Raw genomic sequence first — 22677 nt, 5'->3', positions numbered from 1 at the left:
TTCACATATATGTACAGTCTGAACATCGACACCTTATTGTGATTGTCTCCACGGTTTTCACAGTGCACGTGACATTTATTTTCATTTTCACCGCCGCCATCGCACGTCCATCAACGTGAAGCCAGAAAAACAGCTGATCATCACGCAGCTAACGGCCCCCACTCCTTCCTTTTTTTGTACATTAAATAGAATAGAGCAAGGCACTCTGGGTAAAAGAAGGCAAAAGCGGGCGCCTGGAAAATTACCTGCCATTAATCTGTGCAAACAATTGACTTTTAAACCCCGGTGATTGGGAACACGGCAAAATTAAAAGTCATATTTTAGCTAACCCGACAGGAGGTGCGGAAGGTTAAGAAATGGCTGTATTTAGTCTTAGTGTACCTTTTCCTTCATGGTGTAGTGGCTTTTTACAACCCTCCCTCTGTCCTCCTTATTCCCTTTCTTTCTTTTTCTTTCTTTCTTTACTGCTTGGCTCCCTGACCGAGCTGAAATTACCTTAAATTGGTCTGAACTGGATGGAAACACTCTAAAGTGCTGCTCACCCAGTCTAGTTTCAGGCCAAAGAAAGCCAAGAAACAATAAAAACGGGTACCCAAAAAAAAAAAAAAAAAAACACAACTCAGGAATTCACAGTCACTCTTTGTCACACTTCAACAAGCTGATCCGGCCATAAAGAGCAGCTTTAAACCTCGAGTCAGCTCTCCAGAAAAGAAAAAAAAAAAGAAAAGAAAAACACATTCAGACTTAATGAGGATGTCAGCGTGAACCTTTCAATGCTCGCACAAAGAACTCCAGATTCAAAACACCTGTGAATGATAACAAAAAGAAAGAAACTCATAACCTCCTTCATTTAACCCACCGTGAAAAGGTGAAACTAAACACAAATAAAACAAAAAGAAGAAGAAGCTAAGGATAGACCCATATGGGATTTCCAATATCAACAGTGAACCGATTATTCAAGACTTACGTCTGCGTAAATCATCTTTTTGTTAACTTTCTTATAGTTCAGGAATTCTCAATTAAATAATGTAAGAATTGAACATTTTAACGTGCAATTGTGGAACATGAATACACACAAAAACAAATCGACACAAACATATAGTGTGAAACAACCCTCTATAATGTTCTGGATCAACAGAGTTCATTTTTGGGGGGTTACGGTCACCAATTATCAACAGATAAATATTGGTAAGCCCATATTTGATCTATCCCTCATGTAATCCTTCATGGTGTCCATGTTCAGGTGAAAACCAAAAACAGAACAGAAATGGTGAACACAACCAAAACAAAAATAAAAAAAAAGGGAAAACGGCTGTTTGGAAGTGGGTGCTGTGCAGGGGAATCAGTGCAGCTTTGGTGGAAGAACACTGGCTTTGCCAAATAAGTCCCAGCGTGACTACCACACCCGGTTGGTCCAATAAATGTCCCTCTGGTACATTGACGTGTTTGCGTAGTCTCCTACCTGTTTGCTGCTGTATTTGGGCGGGTTGGCCTTGTAGCTGTAATCCGAATATTGGTCTGAGCCTGTGGAGTTGTTGTCGCCCGTTCCCACGAAGGTGTTGGTGGCGGGGAGGTCCTGAACGGCCTGGTGCTTCTTGGAGGCGGAGGGTGACTGTGGCTGCAGCTGGATGGAGGGTAGGGGGGAGTTGGAGCGGTAGTGGCGGCCCAGGTCGGGGCTTCCCGGCGGGTAGTTAAGGGGCAGGTGGATTCTGGGACTGTCGTTGACGTTGTCGTTGATGAGGTTGAACTTGAGGCCCTTCTGCAGGCTGGCCTCCTCGTCTTCCTCCAGTGGCTTGGCCGGTTTCGGAGCTTTTCCTTTTTTGCTCTTTTTCCCTTTGCCATTTTTGGGGCCCTGCTTGGGAGCGTACAGGTCCTTGCTCTCCTTCTTGCCAGCCTGGTAGCCGCTCTTGGTGTCCTTCTGCAGTCGGTGTCTGATGACCACCACAGCCACAATGACCAGAATCACACCAGCAATACCCGCGAGGCTGCCGTACAGGATGTTGCTGCGCTGAGCAAGGGCGTAGTTGGGATCTCCGGCAATGTCCCTGTCCAGAGGGGTGTAGAGGCTGTGTCCCACCAGCGCTTCAATGAGGGACACATTGGACTTGGTGTCATTGACAAAAACGTGGACTAGGGCGGTGGTGTGGCGGGCCGGTTTGCCTTTATCGCTGACCTTTATTACCAGGCGGTGCAGGCCATTGTGCTTGCCGGTGAATTCCTGCGCCAGTGTGATTTCCCCGCTGTTGGGAGAGATGTGGAACAGGCCATACGGGTTGCCTCCTGTGATGGTGTAGGACAGCTCAGCATTGGGTCCGGAGTCAATGTCCTCAGCCTCGACCACTTCCACACGGGTGTCTGGCGGGGTGACAGGTGACATGTATGTGTAGGAGGAGTTAGCTGGTTTGGTGACATAGGGGGAGTTATCATTCTCGTCCAGGACATTGATGGTCACACCCACATAGGAGGATCGAGGTGGGTCACCAGCATCCACGGCCTTCAGACGGAATGTGTAGGTGCTCTCCTTCTCGCGGTCGAAGGAGATGCTGGACAGGATGGTTCCAGTGCCGTTCTGGATTACAAACTTGCCATTGTCCGGTTCCACAAACAGCCTCACGCGGGCGTTCTCACCTTTATCGGCATCGGTGACGGTCACAACGCCAACAGGATTGAGCGGAGCCATGTTCTCGTTGACAGAGAAGCTGTAGCCGCTTAGCATGAACTTAGGGTCGTTGTCATTGCGGTCCAGAACATTAATCACCACCGTTGCAGTGCCAGTTTTGCTAGGAACACCCTTGTCTGCTGCCGCCACACGGAACTCATAACGATCAGTTTCTTCCCGATCCAGCAGGTTCTTCACACGAATGTCTCCAGTGTTGGAATCGATTTCGAACAGCCTGGTGGCCGAGAGCTCGATGATGCTATAGGCCAGCTCTGCGTTGGTGCCACTGTCTGCGTCTGTCGCTGTGACGCCCAGCACCATGTCACCTGGCTGGTTGCCTTCTGGAAAGTCTACCTCGAGCAACGCGGGGGAAAAGTTCGGCGTGTTGTCGTTCATGTCCGTGACCTGGACTTTGAGGGAGTTGGTGCTAGACAGGGCTGGGTTCCCAGAATCCACAGCAACGATTTCAATCCTGTAATCCTTGACACGCTCATAATCCAGCGGGGTAGTTGTCTGCAAGAAGTATTTCCTCTTCCGATCGTTGGCTGACTCACTCGCAGGTCGCAGCTGAAATGGGACGTCACCGGCAACCACGCATGTCACCACCGCATTTTCCCCCTCATCACGGTCTGACACCTGGACCAATGCCACCGGCGTGCCAATGGGCATGTCCTCAGATATGTTGGCCACGCCGTCCTGGTGTATCACCAGGCCGATACCACGGATCTCAATGGCCGGTGCATTATCATTCTGGTCCCTGACGTTGATGGTCACCAGTACTTTGGAGCTCTTGGAGTTGGGTCCACGATCTTTGGCGACCACAAAGAACTTGAGGAAGTTCTCCTCTTCACGGTCCACCAGGCCCTTGACGTAGATGATGCCTGTAGAACGGTCAATGCGCAGAAGCCTCTGGACAGTCTCCGACGCCTGATGGAGGCTGTAGTCGATCTCTCCGTTGTTGCCAGTGTCTGCGTCATTGGCTCTGACCTACAAGGGCAAAAAAATTATATTTTAGTCTTTTGGCTTTCAAAGCATCCAGGACAACTGGTTCAGTGAGTGAGAGTGACTTGCTCAAGGACACTTGTGCTAGGTATACCCTGAAACCTCCTTACTGAGTGACAAGCGCTTAAACCACCAGAACACACATGACTTTAACAAATCACTTCCTCCACATGACTTTGAGTCTCTTCTAGTTTGTTTTTAGAAAATGTTCTTTGTTATGTTTAGAAGGTGTTTGGGTAAGTACATTTTAAGTCTGTTTGGAAAATGCAGAAAACACAATGGAAAAGCGAACTAAGACAATCTATTGGACGTTAGCCTTTCATGGCTTGCTCTGTTTTGATGACAGACAGGAAATCTTTAGTACTAAACGCTTTCAACTTCACAATAAATGTCCAGACTTTGTTTTGACTGGCAGCCAACGAGGATGGTCAAAAATTGCAGTCCATCAAATGGCCCCTTGAGGATGGCTCCAGCCTTAACACCACCTCTTAGCCCATTTTTGGGTTAGATAAAGTTGGTGGCGCCGCCCACACATCATGTACTCCATCCATGTTTTATACAGTCTATGGGCTGAACACAGTTAAATTTGAATGATTATTTTAGATTGTTTGAGTTACAACGACTCACGACCATTACTAATGCAACACTACAAAGCCCTTTGTAGTTTCCGTAGGGGGAGGGATTTTGCTGCTGTGTGTGAAACATAGCCGACGATCAAAGCTGAGTGCACACACCCACACAACAACATCTAACGGCCATGCAGCGGGTCATTGGCATCTAATGGGCAGATGAGTGAATGTTAATGTTCCTCTCATTATGAGAAAAGCCCCAGCTCCTCAGGGCCCATTAGAAGACAGGAGAGGACAGACCAGCGTCCGCCATGATGCGGCTTCCTACGCCCAAACCCAAAGTAAATGGAGGTAATTACTCAATTAGGAGGTACGATCAGTCAGCAGAATATCACTTAGGATGTACTCGTTAGGACACCTTTGTATCTACACATCTAATACTTTTTAATTGAGTTCATTCGATGCCACGGCTGCTGTTGAGAAATGTGGGTCGGTGCGTAGTTTTAAATGATCTAGTTGTTGAACAGCTGATTTAAACCTCCCTGGTGCTGCTGGTTCAGCGTTTTCTACAGGCTTCATGTGGGACTTACAGTAATGTAATTAGGGTTTTTAAAATTTAAGGCCATTATTCCTTTTAAAGCAGAAACTGAATGTGAGCCAAGCTTGCACTCAGCAAAATAATCTCCAAAAATGTAGGTCCTAAAAAAAAAAGAAAAAAAAGAAATGTTGGTTTCTTAAAAAACAAGAAAAGAAATCTGCCAGTGGGGTGAGATTATTTGAGCCTATTTAAACAAAGAGTAAAACTCATGTTGTTTTGGGCCAAGGACACAGAAATCTATTTAAAATTCTAGTGGAGATGTTTTTCAAGTTTGACATTTTGGGAAATACGCTTGTTCAATTTTTAAAGAGTTAGATGAGAAGACTGATACCACCACCACATCTTTAATAATTAACATTAATTAAACAATTAAGGAGGATATCAGGGTTTAAAGGGTTAATGCAGAATCTCACTCAGGGATTTTCTTTTTAACACAGACTCTAGATCTTACTGCCACATAATAAATATCTGGTTTCCTGCCTGCTCAGGATCACCGACTGTGACAGGCCGTCGCCGGCACACTGGGGGTGACTGTGGAAGTCACTGATCTAAGTCAGAGAGGTTAAGGTTAAAAAAAGCATGAAAGTGAAATTATAATTTCTCCTGCCCATTGATTTCCTTTCCTCCGGTGTGGCTTTAAGCTGCAGACATCACCAAACAGCGGTGAATTATCGACGGCTTGTGAGAACTGTGTATTGAACAGTTGAGCTGCTGTGATGAGGCCAGAGCAGCGCTGGCTGCTCTCCAAGGCCGCTCTGTCCAGGCGTACAGCAAATATAAACACTGTTAATCTCCCAGTTAACAATTAACCAGCGAGTCCGGCTGGTTTCTTGAATAAGCGGACCTGATTCTCTGCACGATTTCGCTGTTATACTACAGTAAACCTCTGATTTCTCCAAACTGTCTTTCAAAATGAAACCATCAATTTCTAAACGGGCTGCTTTCCTTCAAGGAGGCTATTAGGTTTAGCTTCTTCCTAAGGAAAAGAATCTATCGCAGTTTTATCTCCTGTCTGGTGTATTGTTGAATAAAATGCACTATAATTACATGGTAGTTCAGTGTGGACAGCTGGTTGTCAAAGAAATATTTAATGTTTTTTATCGTCTTTGTTGGAAATGTTGGCTCAGTCATTAGTGAAAAATGACTGTCAATAATCTCATGGTCTTTACTACGCTCCAGATTTGAAGAGATCCTTCATCTGAAAAGGGGGCAGTAATACTTGTGGAACAATGTGACAGATTTTTACAATCATCTAATTAATCAGTCAAAGAAATATTATGATTACTAGTCCATTATAAGGGCCCGAAAACCTAATTTCTCAATCAGCGTCTTTCTTACTCTGACTGATTGATGGATATGTGAACACAAAACTGCCCAAATCTGCTTAAGATAGAACAGTTTTTGTTATTTAACATGAGACATTTCTGTGTTTTTCTACTGGTTTTAAGGAAAAAGGTGACGTTGCATACTTGAGTGCACCAATCAGGTGCAAGAACAATATTTAAATGAATACGGGATGACAGCTGTGGGGTTGTTTGTTAATGAAATCTGATCAAGACCCACTTACTTGTTTTCAATGGGACTTTCAACTTTAAATATTCACAACTAATTAAGCAACAATCAAAATATACCAATAACATTTGTCTATATAAGTATTATTTATATCGAACTAATATTTTAACTGACACAAATGTTTTTTAACCAAGCATTTCATGGTCCTCTTCCCCAGATGACTGAACTTCCTCAACTCCATCCACTTGGCAAGACCATGAGATTTGTTTTAAAGATCTAGAGAATGTTTTTTTTTGTTGTTGTCAAATTAAATATTCATGACTAAAGAAGCAAAACAATCTCAGCTGAAAACTCCATAAAAAAGCTAGTAAGTGGACCTTGAGTTGAGTTTTTTTTGGTCAACCTACTGTTTTAAAGGTTAGCAAATGAACTTTCACACTCATTAATATTTAATGTCATTAATATTTAAACACTGATAGGATGGGTTTAAGAATATCTTTAGAGAAAGGCGCACCTGATGATGTTCAGTGTGACTATTAATGCCTGATGGGAAGAAAATCCATGTGTAATTGGAAGGCTTGATTTTGATGTGAAAGAAAATAGGTTAAAATATATGATCCTCAAGAGGCATGCTCCTTTAAAGAGTGAGTCAAAAGGCAGGGATATACATGTCTGTGCCGCTATTGGACGACTTAAGCAGGTCAGGGCTGTCAGTCAGCGCCGTCCCGCTGCCTCTCAAGCATCACTCCTCAAATGCATGTTAAGTGAAATGAATTCTGCGGCTCTCTGAAACGCAATGAGCCACATCCAGAGCAATAATACCAATAAGCCCCGTGGATAATCTCATGACTGACTCAGATTAAGTCATGCACGGCTCGCTGGAAGGCTGGCTGGTCGCGCCGCAGTCACGGAGGGAAGTAAAGGGAAAGGGAGGAGGCTGATACAGGGAGGTGGCTTTGTCAGGATGTTCACCGAGCTAAACCGAACCTCCCCTCTCTGCCCACTGATGGTGGCATCACGTACCGCCCCCCCCCGGTTGAGGGCTCAAAGGTGAAGTTGAATCAGTGGTTAATATGTGACTACACACGGCGATCCCACGCCCTGCTTCACCTCCACCGCACCATCTGTCTGTACGGATAATTGAGCAGCATATTATGTGCAGTCACTGCGCCCTGTTGTCCTGCAGGCTCTCAGCGTTATCACCGACTGGGCCAAAGGTTCCACTGCAATGTTTGGTGGACAAGAAAAACTCAAGACACCAGGAGGGACAGATTTACCATCAATTAAACTCACTGGTTTCATTTAGGAATTAGAATATTTGCACGGGTTTGAGAGTGGGTGCAAATATTTGATGTTGTTTCACCGAATCCTGATGTGAACTTTAATCTACAGCAGCATGTTGCCTTACGAGTGAAGATTAAAATTTTCCACAAGGTGGTTCAAGGGGTAAAACAAGGCGTCTATCAGCTATTTTCTGTCTGGCGAATTGGTTAATTTACACCCTACCTCCTAAAGAAAATATATATATTTAGTTGGGTTTGATGTTAGTTATTGTTGATAATATTTTACTTTTTATTTAAGCGTGAAGTCTCACAACACAAATCCAGTTTAATGTAATTATCTGAACCACTGATCTGGAAGAGAAACTCATGCTGAACATTTTACTTAAGTGTAACTTCATGTGAGCTGCAGTAATTACAGCAGTTAAACAAACTTTAATGAGTTTAAGGGCTTGACAGTGATTTAATATTAACAATATGTCATGAAAAATATCCCATATGGGGATATAATGTTCTGTTATACAGTATGAAAGTTGTCAGTGTGAGATCTAATAATAATTACAGTCCAATTTCTTTTTTTCCCCCTTCAGCTCCACATTGTGAGCAATTTAGCAAGATGTTTTTGTAGATGGACAAATGTTTTTCTTTATTGGGAGAACTGGAGAATTTAGAGACTTTTTCTGTTTAATCAGTCACTAACTTGCTTGTTGGAAGTTGGCATTCCCAAACTGATGTCTTCAAATGTCTTGTTTTGTCCAAGCAACAGTCCAAAGCCCCAAAACTATTCCATTTAAAATAACAAACAACAAAAACACTTCTGATATTTGAGATGCTGGAAGCAGACTGTTTGTTATATTGGCCTTTTATAAATGACTTAATCATTTTATCAGTTTATCAAAAGTTCAGATAAAATTAATAAGATGGTTAAACTACAGACAAACTAAAAAAATGCTGCCTACTTCCTGTTTCACAGCATGTGTAATACGTGCGTGGCGGCGTGCATGTGTGTGTGCGCACTGACCTGCAGCACAGAGTGACCCAGCGGACTGTTCTCTGGCAGTTCGGCCTCGTAGTGACTCCTCTCAAACTTGGGAGCGTTGTCGTTCTGGTCGGTGACTGTGACCCGCAGCAAAGCGCTGCTCGCCCTCGGCGGCTTCCCGCCATCCACCACCCGGATGTTCAGGTCGTACGATTCCTTCTTCTCACGGTCCAGGTTGCCCATGACGACTAGTTGAGGCAGCTTCTCGTCCGTGTCCACAGCGACCTGCAGGCTGAAGAGCTGGTCGGCGTCCGGACCGGTGCTCAGCGAGTACTCGGCCACGCCGTTAGTGCCGGAGTCCCTGTCGGTGGCCATGGGGATGGCGAAGAGGGCGCCGACATGCATGTTCTCTGGGATGGACAAGCTGAGAATGGGCGAGGAGAACTGCGGCGTGTTGTCGTTGATGTCCAGCACCTCAATCCGGCCCTCGATCAGCCGCGGCCCGTTGCTGATGCCTTTCACCATGTCTGTGATCGACACCTCAAACTCCAGGAAGCATTTGTCGCCCTCAAACAGGTTGCGGCAGTCCCTCAGCGTCTCGCGGTCGATGGGGATCTCGGTGGTGTAGATGTCGCCGGTCTTGCCGTCGACCCGCAGGTACGGCGAGCCCACCTCCAGCTTGTAGAGGTGGCCAGTGTCAGGCAGGCCCTGGTCCGCCGCCAGGCTACCGATCAGCGTGTTGGGTGGCTGTTCCTCAGGAACTCGATACAGGATGTCGGTGGGCGCAGCGCCGCAGGAGACCAGCAGAACGACTGCCAGGAACAGCAGGACCTCCCATCTCAGCGCCGCCATCTCTCTGCCCGACAGCACCGCTCTGAAAGAGACAGAGAAAACAGATTAGCGAGTCCGCCTGTCACTCATCCTCTGAACCCCGTTCAGACAGCCAAATAACAGAAAGTTGACTTAGGACCCACAGAGCTGCTCCTGTCTCAGATTTATGTCAGTGTTGTTCAGCAAATGATGGTCGAATTCGTCTCCTTGGGCCACTAAACACATCCCAAACTGTTTTTTTGCAAGACCTGAGGGCGATGAGGTTTCAGGCCCGAGTCTGCAGTGTGCAGAGAGCAGCCGAGCAGCCCAGAGCGATGACTTCCTCCTGCTGCTGGTCGACCGCTCTGACAGGAAGACAAACCTAACACTGCTGCAGGCGACTCGACCAAAAATAGTGACGCGGGGCAGCGAGAAGAAACAGGACAGTCTCAGACATTTTCATGCTGATTGTGTTATTGTGATATTGAGGAGTTCGCACTCGTGGAAGAGCAAAGCCAAAATCGGCTCATTTTGTCATCCAGTTGTGAATATTTTTGGGTTTTGCGCTTTTTTACATAAAAATGACACACAGGTGTTACATCTAAACATGTCACTTTTAAAGTGTAAACATTTTGTATATGCCAATGTCACATTTAAAATCAAATACTGACAAATGGGGCCATCTGATTGGACAGAATTCAAATGTCTGTCAAACTGTGAGCAAAAGAAGATGCAGAGCGCAGTTCACTGATCACAGATCAGATCAGATCACTGTCCAGAGTGAAGTGCTAATCGAGTTGCTAGCCCAGTGATTTAGTTTTACTTTGAAAATCTTCACCTGTTTCCTGCATTTCAGTATCTGAGTGAGACTGTGAAGTGTTTGCAACAGGTGATTTTCATCCTTTAGGATCAAACACGATAAAAAAAATGTTTTAGTTTTGACTCACTAGTATTTGAGTATTCTTTACTGTCTCTGTCTAAAGTCTGTTTTTCCTCATCTGAGAGATAATAGGAGGGAATTATTGTCTAGTTTGTAGTAAATTAATAAATTGTATAAATTAATACCAATCACCTGAAATAGTAAGAGCTTTAAGACATCTGCATCTTTACCTCAGTCAAAATCTACTTTTAAATGCATGTTCTTAAATAAAATCCTGTGTTTTTGTTGGTTCTTGAAGCAAAATACTGTGTACAAGTTAATTTGACAGTTTTATTTATATTACACTCCCCATGTGTGTTAACGTAACACACATTAACTCATCTGCTCATGTCCTGAGGGGTCAAAAGCTCAAAATGTGTGACCGCGTGGACCGTACCCACAGAGCTTACAAACACGTGTGGACAAGTCTATGTATGCAGAATCGCGTGCATGTCCGTTTTTGGAGTACATTCGGCCCTTCGATTTGTATTTGGCGGTGACAAGAGACATACACGATGAAACGGGGGTCAAGTAGTGGCCCAACAGTTTATTTTTGCCCCCGGGCGCCTTTGTGAGTAAATCAGGCCACGACTTGACTCATCACACTAACGTCTGTGTGGCTGCTTTAGGGCTATTTATGCTACGCTAGGTCATGCTGGGCAGGAAGAGGTTCGTACGTCATAAAGTGTTTACGCCCGATCCAAACGGCCACACTCGAAGACGGGGCGAAAAGCCGGCCGTCAGAGAGAGGGGGGCAGCCGTGATATTGTACATTTTTAGAGACACTCTCCTGGAAGACACTGACAGAGTAGCACCTGAAAAGAGAGCTGGAGTGAGATGTTCAAACCCTGGCTCCTCTCTCACCTTCGCAATGGCTGATGACTAAACGGCGTGAAGGGGGTGTGAGTGTCGGATTGTTTGTTTTAGGAAGTGTTTATGTGTGTGTGTGTGTGTGTGTGTGTGTGATAGGTTGGGGTTTCCAAAGCTACTCAACCATCCAACATGCAGCTCTGACGACAGTTTCTCACCCCTGAAGTTTCCCAGCAGAGGGAACAACACACCAAATTAATTAATAAAATGTTTTAAAGTTTATTTAAGATGCCAGATTTCAAATATGATTACCGCTTGTGTTTTAAAACATTAATGTCTTGAATATATATATAACATATATATATATAACAGAAAACAGGCTCGCAGACTTCCTCACTGTCTTCTGGCTCATGGGATTTAAGACTTCTTGAGAGCTTCTAAATGTCAGGCTGAATGAAATATAAGAACCCTTCTTTGTTATCCATGTGCACATAAAACAGGATATTTAACCAACTATAAGAAGCCATGAATACAGATTTCGATGATGAGACTTGGATCAAGGCTGGATGTTTTACTCACAAACTGACTTTTCACCCGACGTCTGGTGAGCTCTCTTTACATATACTCTCTTTTATTTCCTTTCTCTCCTTGGTCCTTCAACCTCTCTTTCTTCTGTCAGTCTCCACACAGTTTTTTATTTTTTATTTTTGTCTTGGCACTTATTCATCTCAGACTCACACTCTGTATTTCGTGCGGTAGGAGATTCTCGGCTGCGGGTCGCGGAGGTTAATGTGAAGAGCTTTCCCCCCCCTCACGACCTTGATTTGCAGAGGAACAAACATACACTTAACGTGGAACAGCACGCTGAGCAGGAAGCTCTGCAACGTCGATGAGTTAAATGTGTGGTACTGAACTGTGGATGTGTGGTGTGTGTCTCTGGATGCATGTATGTGAGTAGGAGTGAAGCTTGTATTTTCTGGGCCTGTTAAATCTCCTACAGCGTGAGAGGGAAGCCTTGCACACATTCATTCAGTGACATGAACTGAATCTGATCCAGCAGCTGTCGTTCACAAAGGATAATAAAGTTATTTGGCTCCTCCGCTCGTCTACTCACAGAAAATAAAAGTGTATCATGGTGACTAAGTCGACACTAGACGTCACCGAGTGAGATCTCTGTCCAAAACATCCTCAAATGTTAAATGTTGTCTGCACACGAGCAGCCTAAAGAAAACAGTATGCGTTGCTTCAGGAAGCGTAATCAAAGAATAAGTGAGCTAGATAAATCTTACGATTTGTGTTGCCAGCTTTCTTTTTTGATTTCTGTTGGAGGATGAACCTCATTCTCTATCACAACGTTCTTAAGAATGACATTAACAGCACACGCAGCAGAGGCCATTTTAATTATAAATAATTATGTTGACTGTTTTAACATTTAATCAGTTAATCTGTCTATGAAATGTCACTGAAACAGTCCGACCACCAGTCAAAAGCTTAAAGAAATCTGTTTTTAATCATACATTGCAGAGAAAAGCACAACATCGAGAGGCTGAAAGCACCAAATGTTAAACTTTGCTGCTCCCTGCTGTGACACACACACACCTAATTACCCCTATACAACGTGTGCGCACGTTGGGGGGGGGGGGGTCGTGTTTGCAAGTGTGAATGTGCATGTGAATGCCTCTGTGTGTGTGTTTTTGTGTTACAGTGTAAACTATTTGTGTGTGTTTCTTTTCACACATTTTTCTCCAGAGATGCCAAATATCCCAAACCACCGATCCTTGACCTCTGACCCCCCCCGGGCCCCCCCCCGGCATTTCACACGTCGCGTTGGAAACGGAGCTGCAACAACACTGCCGACTGGCCGACGTCCCAGTCTGCTAATGTACCGCTAACCACGACAGTCTGTCTGCACTGAACTGAACCGACCGGTCAGACTTGTTATAAAGACACTTGTATCAGGATTTGATGTTGAGAAATGTGCAAGTTCTACACAAATAATGTTTATCTTTAAGATTTTTTGCCGATTTCACACCAGTTTTATAACCCGTGATGTGCTGAGGCTAATTTAGTAGATTTTCTTCCAGGCATACATGTAATATATTTTTATTTAATATATTATGTGATACTAAACAGGAAACAATTTATCTGTACTTTATGGATGTAAACTCTCACAGCAAGTGATATCTGTCTGATGTTTTGTAATTCCTCGTATATTAACATGAAGCTTGACACCGCTGCTTTGTCATCAGAGCAAGAGTTTGTGATCTCATGTTTTGCCTGCAGGTCAACATAAACCAGGAAATGCACCACATGAGGGAAGAAAGCAGGCTTTCAAGATGATGTTGCCATGCATGATGAAGAGACATGGAGGCGACCTGTGTATCTTAAAACAGAATCAGATGCAGTCACTAAACTGGAATCTAGCTTTACCTCTATATGACACCTGAGCTTCGGTACGGACCTAAAACTTTTGTTCATACCTACAAAAAACACATTTTCATTTAGCAGTGGAGGCCAACGTTTTCAAGCAGCTCAACACAAGTTTTGTCTAAATAACATACAGTCTAAAAACGGAAAACGTTTAAGATTAAATCAGATAAAAGACTCCTAATCTGACCAGACATTTGTACTTTGTTTAGAGACAAAATGTATCTATAAATATATATATAAATCTAATTAAATATATCATATTTGCTGTCAAATCCATTAGGAGGTCATGAAAACAGACAATAAAATTGTGCAAATTTCCAATTTGTACAACAACACAGTGACTGAAGCCTGTAATGTAAACTCTTAACATATGGAGTCAGAGCTCCTGGGTCATGAGAAGTTTTAGGACAGGGTCAAATGTCAGGGGAGTAAAGAAAAAAATCAAAGTGCCCCATGTTGACATGTTTGTTCACATGTAGTGTACGCTGTGTGCAAGTGTGTGTTATTGTGTGTGTTGTCCCCTCGGGGACGGACCCGGGTGAATCAGAGATCGTCCAGTTCGTCCTTTTTCCCACAGTCTGAAACTTTCTCACCAACCAGCCAAATGTGTGTGTGTTAGTGTATAAAGAGGCCGGGCCAACAAGCAGCTGGAACCAGTGTGTGTGTGTCAATACAAAGACACTGGAGGGCTATAAGGACAGTAACATTTCCATGTGTAAGGAGCCAGGCAGTAACTGTTTGATGGTTTGACTCTTGCTCAGAGTCGTCCTGTTTGGTCGAGAGACAAAGACTCACAGTAGGCGACACAGCAGGAGAGAGAGAGAGAGGGCGTGTCCAGACAACAACGCCCCTCTCTACATTACAAAGCAACTCAATGGGCCTGTTACCCCCCACTGTGGGTGTGTGTGTTTACTATTGTTTTTCTCAACATAAGGTATCGACGAAGTGGTTTGGTTTCTATACTGAAGCTCAGAGTTGCGCCCATCCATATCGCATACGTGCGTTCTCACTGACACGAGTATCCGGATGGCGTCCTCAAAAAGGGTAGTAATACAGTGTACTGCATGTTAGTGTACTAACGGAAGCCCAGGTGTCACATAGAGTGTATAACTACCTAGGCTTACTTAATATACTGACTATTCTAACTAAAGACCACTTTAAATTACAGAGAAAAATGTGTCCAAAGTACCTTAATTGGCATCATCTCGTTATCTTATTCCTTGTTCAGATAGTGCCAGGTCCCATCAAAATTTGGCCAATTTAAGCCCCTTTTCTCAAGACAAAGCTCTTCTTGTATGGCTGATTGGGTTTCCTCAACATTTAACATTTCAGAACTTTTATTCTTTTACTTTAAGGTACTGTGGGGAAAAAGTTTGGTAAACTCAGGTATCAAATCCTCATTAGTATAGAGATTATTTAAATAATTCCCAGCTCTAATTTGTATTATATCACACCAGTCTGCTGCTGTTTATTTGAACTAATTTGCGAACCACTTTTTCTTAGTAATAATCTGTTTTAGTGTGTGTTTATGTGAAAGAAACAAGTCGTCTGCGTCGCATGAAAAGGTTGAACAAACCCTGGCATCGTTTTTAATTGCAGTAATGTTCTCTATAATTACACAGGAACACTATCAGGCAAATTACAAACTATTAAAATATGACAACTATGATGTCAACTCTGGCAACAGTAAGCCGGTGGATGGTAGCCAAACTGGAAACCAATCCTGAAAGTTTTAGCATGCCTGCCTCACAGGTGTGTACTTGTGTGTGTCTTTTTACAGCAACCTGAATGTCCAGTGAGTTCCAGAAGCGGCTTGAATTAAATATGACACACACACTCACTCACACAGAAAATCAAAAGATGCTTTGATGTTTTCAGATCTCAGAAGGACAGGATGTTCATGGTCGAGGTGAGCTCTCTGGACGGTCCAGTGTGTGTTGGTGTGTGTTGGTGTGTGTGTGTGTGGTCCCCCCCGCCCTGCAGCACAAAGGGGATTACTCTAATGACTCCATTCACTACCATTGTTTGATCCAGATTAACACGCACACACACACACACACACACACACACACACACATCCTCCCTATTCAGATGCAGCAGCCAACTGTTGCAAGAGCCTTTCTGCCTCCTGACGCCACCTGTGTGTGCGCTGCATGGATTTACAGCCTGCTTTAGACGTGTTGTTCAGCCACGTTCAGAGGCAAACGTGTCTGAGTGACCACAGTCAAAAGAAAGGGGTGAAAACCGTGGCTGAGACGCAGTACTAAAGGACAATAACGACGCACAATTGCTGTATACGTCAGAGGTCGCACACCTCTGAGCAAGGGGTTAAGTGTCTTGCTCAGGGACACATTGGTGGATGTGTCACAGTGGGGAATTGAACCCCGGTCTCTCACACTAAAAGTATGTGTCTTATCCACTGCACCATCACCACCCCAAGTATAAGACTGTAATACGTAATTACAAAGACCACAAACCCAGAAGAACCCATAACTGTTTCTCTCAATGACTGAAGCTAATACGATACAAGAGCTATGCTTTTTAATAAGATCTTTCTACGAAGCCCTATTTCCACATGCTGTCTGAACAAAACAGACATTTAAACCCGTAAACTTTTGATTGAAGTCAGGACGATTACAAATCTGATCGGACATTCAATGATTCGTCTGCAAGTTTTAGACAAGGATAATCCATAAAAGGCGGAAAAGGGGGCAAATGGCATTAAAGTGGCCCCAAATCTAACATTATTTCACAAAGTAGACGCAGTAAAATTCACAGAAACTGCTCACTCAACATACATCAGTCATAATAAACCCACCTGTAACCACGCCTCCTCGCTCTGCACGCAGGAAGCAGGTGTTCTGGTTAATCAATGCGTCCACACCTTGTGTAAATAGTCTGTGTGCAGCAGAGAAAGCTATCAGGTGTTGATAAAAAAAAATGAAAAGAACGTCACTCTGCCGTGGGACAAACACACGGAGTGACTAAGGCGTCAGACTGGAACCTTTGGATTGTTATGTGCTGACTCACTGGTTTTAATGGTTTAACTGGTTTCGGTGCGCTCTTCCTGTTGCTCTGTGTTCAGCCTGCATGTCCTGCTCAGAGGCACTGACGCAGGAGTGACTGGTTCAGGGATCAAACGTGTGACCTTCTACTGACAGGATGTGCTGTCTAACCTCTGATCCACACACACACACTGATCCTCTGGCAGCAGCAGAAGGGGATTATGGGAGTGGATGGCAGATAAACAGCAGGCTGGTATGAAGTAAAGATCAGGCACCATCAGATCGCTGTTTTAAATCCACAGCAACATATTTATTCCACATGTCAGACTACGGCAGGAGCATGAGGACAAAATGAAAACAATCTACTGCCATTATCAACACCCGGCCGTGTCTAATAACGCACAAAGACCACGGCTAATATCAACTACGATGGCGAGCGAGACACACGATCAAACTCTGATGTTGAAGTAAATTTTAAATTCGATCTAGAGATTTAAATTAAGACGACACAGATTAGAGCCCAAACCAACTGGATTCTTTTTAAGTTTAGTAAATCTATTAACAATAAAAGTGACCAATAGTGACCAAATAAATATGGTTTAAATATATGGCTGAAACCGTAAACAACTCACATAGTGATACTGAAGCCTGCATTGTGAACATTAAATTGATTCATTTAAGTTACTTTACACTTACACTTTGAGCCATCAGATTTCAATCGATTTGAATTTGCATTTACACTTGGTGTCTTTGCAATTCGATGGCTATATTAGGGAAGTTCCTAGCGGCTAATTTCCCTGTCGATTACACGGATATTTAAATTTAGACTAGTTCAACAGCAGCCTGCTCTCTTTCCAGGTTACTGTCCACATACCTGTGCTGAATGTGGTTATGCATAGCTCCGGTTGAGGGGTTATAATAACAACCTTATTTTCATTTTCTAGATCAAAGTACTGTCAGTCATGGTTTTATAAGACGTCCCACTTGTCTGCCTGCCAGGTAGCTGCATTACTAAGATTCTTTTTACCACATAACGTGTATTTGTTGTGTACATTACTACATATTGCGTATTTATAATGTATTTCTTTATTACGTACTCTGTTTTTAGCTCACTTCTTCATGTGGACTCTCTTGTCTGTGAAAAGCGCTAAACAAATCAAGTTTACTTACATGCATCTTAGACGCAACAGTTAACCGGCGTTTTTACATTAATAAAATGTTAATAATTAGTTAGTATTAGTAGTATTTCTGGTGCCGCCTAGCGTGGGTAGCAACGTAGAATCGACAGCCAACACACACGCACACCAAATTATCTGCAAAAAGCTAAAATCAGACGGTAAAATTGTCGCTGTTGCTGTTTCACTGGCAGATATACACAGTCATGTCAGTACAGCTTCAGTTCCATCTTTTATATTGTTGTGAGTGAACCATTTCAACAGATCAGGGTTAAAATTAGCCAATTAATCCACAAAAAACAAATCAAAAGCACTTTACGCGACAAAAATGCTCCAATTTCTAGCTTCTCACATCATTGTACATTTATTACCTTTAGGTTTTGGACTACTGGTCACACAAAACAAGATGTCAAAAGACATTTCTAAACAGCTGCGGGTTGCAGCCCTGTGCCAGGTAAAGCTAAAAGCCGGTACATGTGGATGCTGCGGGGCGTTATTCATGTTTCAGCTCCTCATGCATCATCTTAACGTATAACAGACGTGTTTTGCATGACAGTGTGAAATGACTCAGAGCGTGCAGCCAGTTTCAAACCCCCCCTAACTGCCTGTAACCCTCGTTTCTATTCACTGGCAAAGAAAATCAATACAGCAATATAATGTCGGGCGCAATAAAAGGTGCTTTTAGTCCCGTTTATGTCAGGAAACGACACAACATTGGTCCATGTGTGTGACAGTGACGGCTCCAAGCGACAGAAGGATTTAAGCTACATGAAGCTGCGGATGACTCCCTCGGGGTGGTTTCTAATGGTTTTGGTGACCTTCCCTGAACCGTGTCTTTGTTTTTAATCAAAACTACCAAAATGATGACAGTTATTTCAGGTGAATGGCATCAGATGTAATTTCTGTCTTGCCGTTCACACTTTGAATTGTGTCTCAATTTTCTTGCAGTAAAAGGGGAAAAAGCACATTTTGGATTAAAGATGCAAGCTGACAATTCAAGGGTCTCGAGCCAAAAGGTTTTGAGACACTGGTCTAATAGTGATGTCCTTATTTGGTTTTACCCTATAGGTGTTTTAGTGTACTGGTATGCAGTTTCTGATGTGGATGGTAACTGATGATCACTGACTCTACTTTTACAGTATTTTGTTGATTGATGATTCTAACTTCTTTATACTTTGCACTACCTTCCCCGGTGCTGCTGTGCCAATTTGAATTTACCCATCTTATCTTAACCTATAAACAGCCATCGTCCATTGCAGAAACTCTAAACATGACATGGATTATTAAATGCCTTGCTTTTGGCTATTGTTTACATGCCAAAGATGTGAATGGTAGTCGACTGACCAGCTTTTCGGAAACAAAACAATTGTTGTCTCTTTGTGTGCATGTGAGCTTTCGGCTTCCTTATTCTTTGTCCGCCCGCTCGTTGTCACACCTGAACTACAGAAAAGAAGAGAAACCTGCCGTGAAAACTCTTTAATCGGAAGCGTGGACGCCTCTTTTTCTGCGGAGCGTGGTGGATGTGAATGTGTGTGTGCTTCATTTCACACGCCAAACCCATTTCCACTCTCCCTGCTCCCATTTTAATGACGGGCATTAACAACACGGCTCGCTCAGATCTCCAATTTTTACGCAGAAATGTGCAGAACGGACTCTGTTCGTCCTCCCTCCTCCTCCTCCTCCATTTCCTCGTCTTTTCATTTCACCCTCTTCCTCTCCCCGCTGACTAATCCTCCACCTCCCACACCCTCAGCCTCCCGCAGAGCCGTGGATGACCGTGACGTTTGTTGTTGTTTTATCTGGTCTGAATTGGACGGATGCTCCTCCAAATTAGAGGAGACAGAGAGGAATCCCAAAGCTCGGTATCAAACCTCAGACCTCGTCTCTCGACGCGGCGGCGGCAGAAGCTCGGGTGACAGCGAGGGCCCGCCGTCCAAACCGGCCACAAACCTCAGGGAGAGTATCTCCACCTCATCCGCTTCTACTGCAGTATGAACTTGAATATGTATACACTTACAGTGGCAGGAATCTGAGCAGAAGGGAAACCCTCCTGTTTAAGCAAAAAAAAAAAAAAAAATCTCATCAATCAATCTCAACCTCTGGGATTTTAGTTTGCTTTTTTTTTTTTGTTTCTAAAAGATGTTTTCTGACAATAAAAAGTAAAGTAAATATGTTAACCTGCAATTTAAAGCTAAGCAACACCTTCTTTTAACCAGTTTTAGAGAATAGAAAACCAAAATGCATGCTGCAGATTTGCATTTTTTACTAAAAACAACACCAACGCAGAAGCTGGATAGTCCTGCTGCTCCAGGAAAATACACTGGCCCCGCTGGGCTGTGCTGCGCAACATCTGCCTCCAGGCTGAATGAGATTGCAACAAGGTCTCAGGTTTCTGACTGAGTCTCATGACACATCACAGCCGTTTAAGCGTCTTTATGTCACGAGTGTGTTTCACATGAATGGATGACAGCGAGGTGACGGGAATTAGAGAACGGGGTCAAGGGTCGAGTGCAGGAACAGACACGCTTTTCCCACAGAGCACCAGGAACGTCTACACTGGCGCTCCTGAAGGAGGACGTCTGAAAACGACCACTGCGACGATGGAAGCGTTTACTACTACAGCCCACTCTCTGTCAGGGAAAGGCAGATGCAGTTTGCATGTAAATACTCCCCTTCTCTCCCTCCCCTCCCTACCTCTCTCTCTCGCTCTCATGTAGAGCAGGTCGAACGCCAATCCTCTCTCACTCCCTTCTCATCGCAGTTGCAGAGGCGAGGAGGAGGAGTGGAAAGCTGGAGAGTGGAGGGACCGGACGGACTGGATTCCCCAGCGGTGATTCGCACTTGCTCGTGGTGGTGGTGGAAATGTATCGCCACCCCCCAGCACCACCACCACCTCCTTTACATCTTACACTGATACTCCACCGCCTTTATTTTGTAATTAAGCTCATGTTAAGGGGGCATTCAGCAAATACCATTCATTGCAAAGGGGTGGGGGGTGAACGTAAAGGCGAGGAGTGTTAAATTCGATGCTACAGGTGTCCAGGAGGCCTCAGGTGCTGTGTGAGGGCTTACAGAGAAATAGATATGGAGAGAGATGTACGCTCCCTCGCCTGTGTGACTGGTTTATGAGCAGCCTTAGATGAATGGACTGTTGTATTGTTGCTTTAAGCAGCCCCAGGAGTCCCTGAAGGCAGATTAACTCTAATATTACAGTGGGAAGACAAACCTCTGATTATAATGAGGAGCTTTTTACTGCCATTTTATATTCTTCTCTGTAGACCGAGAGTCCCTGCAGAACTCTTGGATGGAGCCATGATGAAACCCCACTGTGATGATGCTCCTATATGCACCACAGGGAGCTGTGCACACAGCCCACTGCACTTTCTTCCTCAAATGCATTGAACACGATTAGTGATTTTTCAATTTCAGATAGGTTAGGATACCCGGAGTGACCCACAGGAAGCTGTATTTTATTACTGACAAACATGGAGGTAATGTTGAGGAAGGACGGGATCGATACGGATCAATGCCACTGTAGTGTAATATAGGTAAAACACCCATTAGAAGAGATTAGATGCTGAATATGAGCCCATTCGTTTTAAATGGGTTCATTTTTTACCAACAAGTGTTTTAAAAACAGATGCCCGATCTTTACATAAAAGGATGTGCGCCTTCAGAGATTTATCCTCCATCGAGTATGTTTTTTTTTTATTTATTACGGCGCTCAACCAGGCGAAATAAATTGAAAATAAAGTGAATATAGTCCTTCTATGATCGTGCGTAAAGCGTCTCCTGCAGACCAGCAGCACACTGACAGGAGGATTTGGATGAAAATATATAAAATATTTCACAGGAATGTTGTTATGTAAAGATGTAGGAATAAAATTATGTGTGGATTGGTTCTGTAGAGAGAAGTTCTTACCTGGACCGGGTGAGAGCTGCGCGGTTCCCCAGCTCTGAGCGCTCCAGCCCGGCTACAGGCTCTGCTCCTCCTCGGTACCCAAGCGGAGCCGCTCCAAACCTCCGGGGGAAAAAACCGAAATTACCAATCCACGCCGGGGGGGGGGGGGGGAGTACCTTAAAACAAATCTAACAATCCAGTCGGACAGGCAGGGGCAATTATTCCTCCAAATCCTCTCACAATTAATGTCCAGTTTTACTGTCGTGACCAGCGCTGCGCGTCAACCCGGAGGTCCTTCCTCTCTCCGGGGAAACGGCTGGAGCTGGAGCCCAGCCGGGGGAAGACCCGTCCGGACAGGGGTCACTCGCTGCTGCTGCTACTCCGAAGGGGCGAGCGCTACCACCGGGCGGTTTGTACCGACAGCTGCAACAGCATCCTCCGCTGATGGCACGCTTGGGGAAGGGTAGAGGGGTGGAGAGATGGTGTAAGCGGACGGAGCACCGGACGGGGAGGGGGAGAAAAAAGGGGGTAAAACGGTTTAAAAAATCACCAAAACAAAAAACACTAGGTCCGGTAGGTCCGGGAGTTGCCAACAGCGGTCTTCCGGTTAGTTTCCACCCCGACGCGCGGTCACCGCTCTGCCGCCTCAAACTCTGTTCGCCTCCCGGTCCAGCACGGAGCAGGTCGCGCGGCTGCACTGTGTGTGATGAGAAAGTGGAGTGAGTCCAAACGGCAGCGCTCGCGCTTCCCTCCTCTCCTCTCTCTCTCTCTCTCTCTCTCTACCAAGCTGTCTCCCCCCCTCCGCCCCCTCCCTCCCCTATACACTCTCTATACACTCTAACGGGGGGGAGGGGGGCGGGGCGAGCATCCACCCTAACAGCTAACTTGGATTTCCCAACATTTTCTGTCATTTTTCAACAGAGATATGGCGACTTCTCCTAACTGGCCTTTTTTTTAACTACCGGAGCCGGTGTACTTGTGTGTTTTGTCTTTTTCTACCGTTCAAACAGTAGTAACTGTATGCGGCA

General features: G+C 44.5%; 1 protein-coding gene across 3 annotated transcripts in view; it reads right to left on the bottom strand.

The window, feature by feature from the left end:
- The window catches only part of pcdh1b (protocadherin 1b), a 240338-nt gene extending 217952 nt beyond the window's left edge, over window positions 1-22386 (bottom strand). For 2 of the 3 annotated variants that reach the window (XM_038699689.1, XM_038699690.1), the window contains exons 1-3: window positions 21671-22385; window positions 8642-9473; window positions 1463-3646 (exon numbers count right to left, since the gene is read on the bottom strand). In XM_038699689.1, coding sequence (XP_038555617.1) covers window positions 1463-3646; window positions 8642-9451 — 2994 coding nt within the window. In that variant the 5' untranslated portion in view covers window positions 9452-9473; window positions 21671-22385. Of the gene's footprint in view, window positions 1-1462; window positions 3647-8641; window positions 9474-21670 lie in introns of all 3 variants that reach the window. The other variant, XM_038699688.1, reaches the window with a different exon arrangement.
- Window positions 22387-22677: the final 291 nt, after the last annotated feature.

The sequence above is a fragment of the Micropterus salmoides genome, unplaced genomic scaffold, assembly GCF_014851395.1.
Source record: "Micropterus salmoides isolate LMB-PRFRI ecotype aquatic unplaced genomic scaffold, ASM1485139v1 Ms_hic_scaffold_5, whole genome shotgun sequence".
NCBI classification, from domain to species: domain Eukaryota; kingdom Metazoa; phylum Chordata; class Actinopteri; order Centrarchiformes; family Centrarchidae; genus Micropterus; species Micropterus salmoides.
The sequence above is the reverse complement of the archived record's forward strand: the minus strand, read 5'-3'. Positions and strand labels throughout refer to the sequence as shown.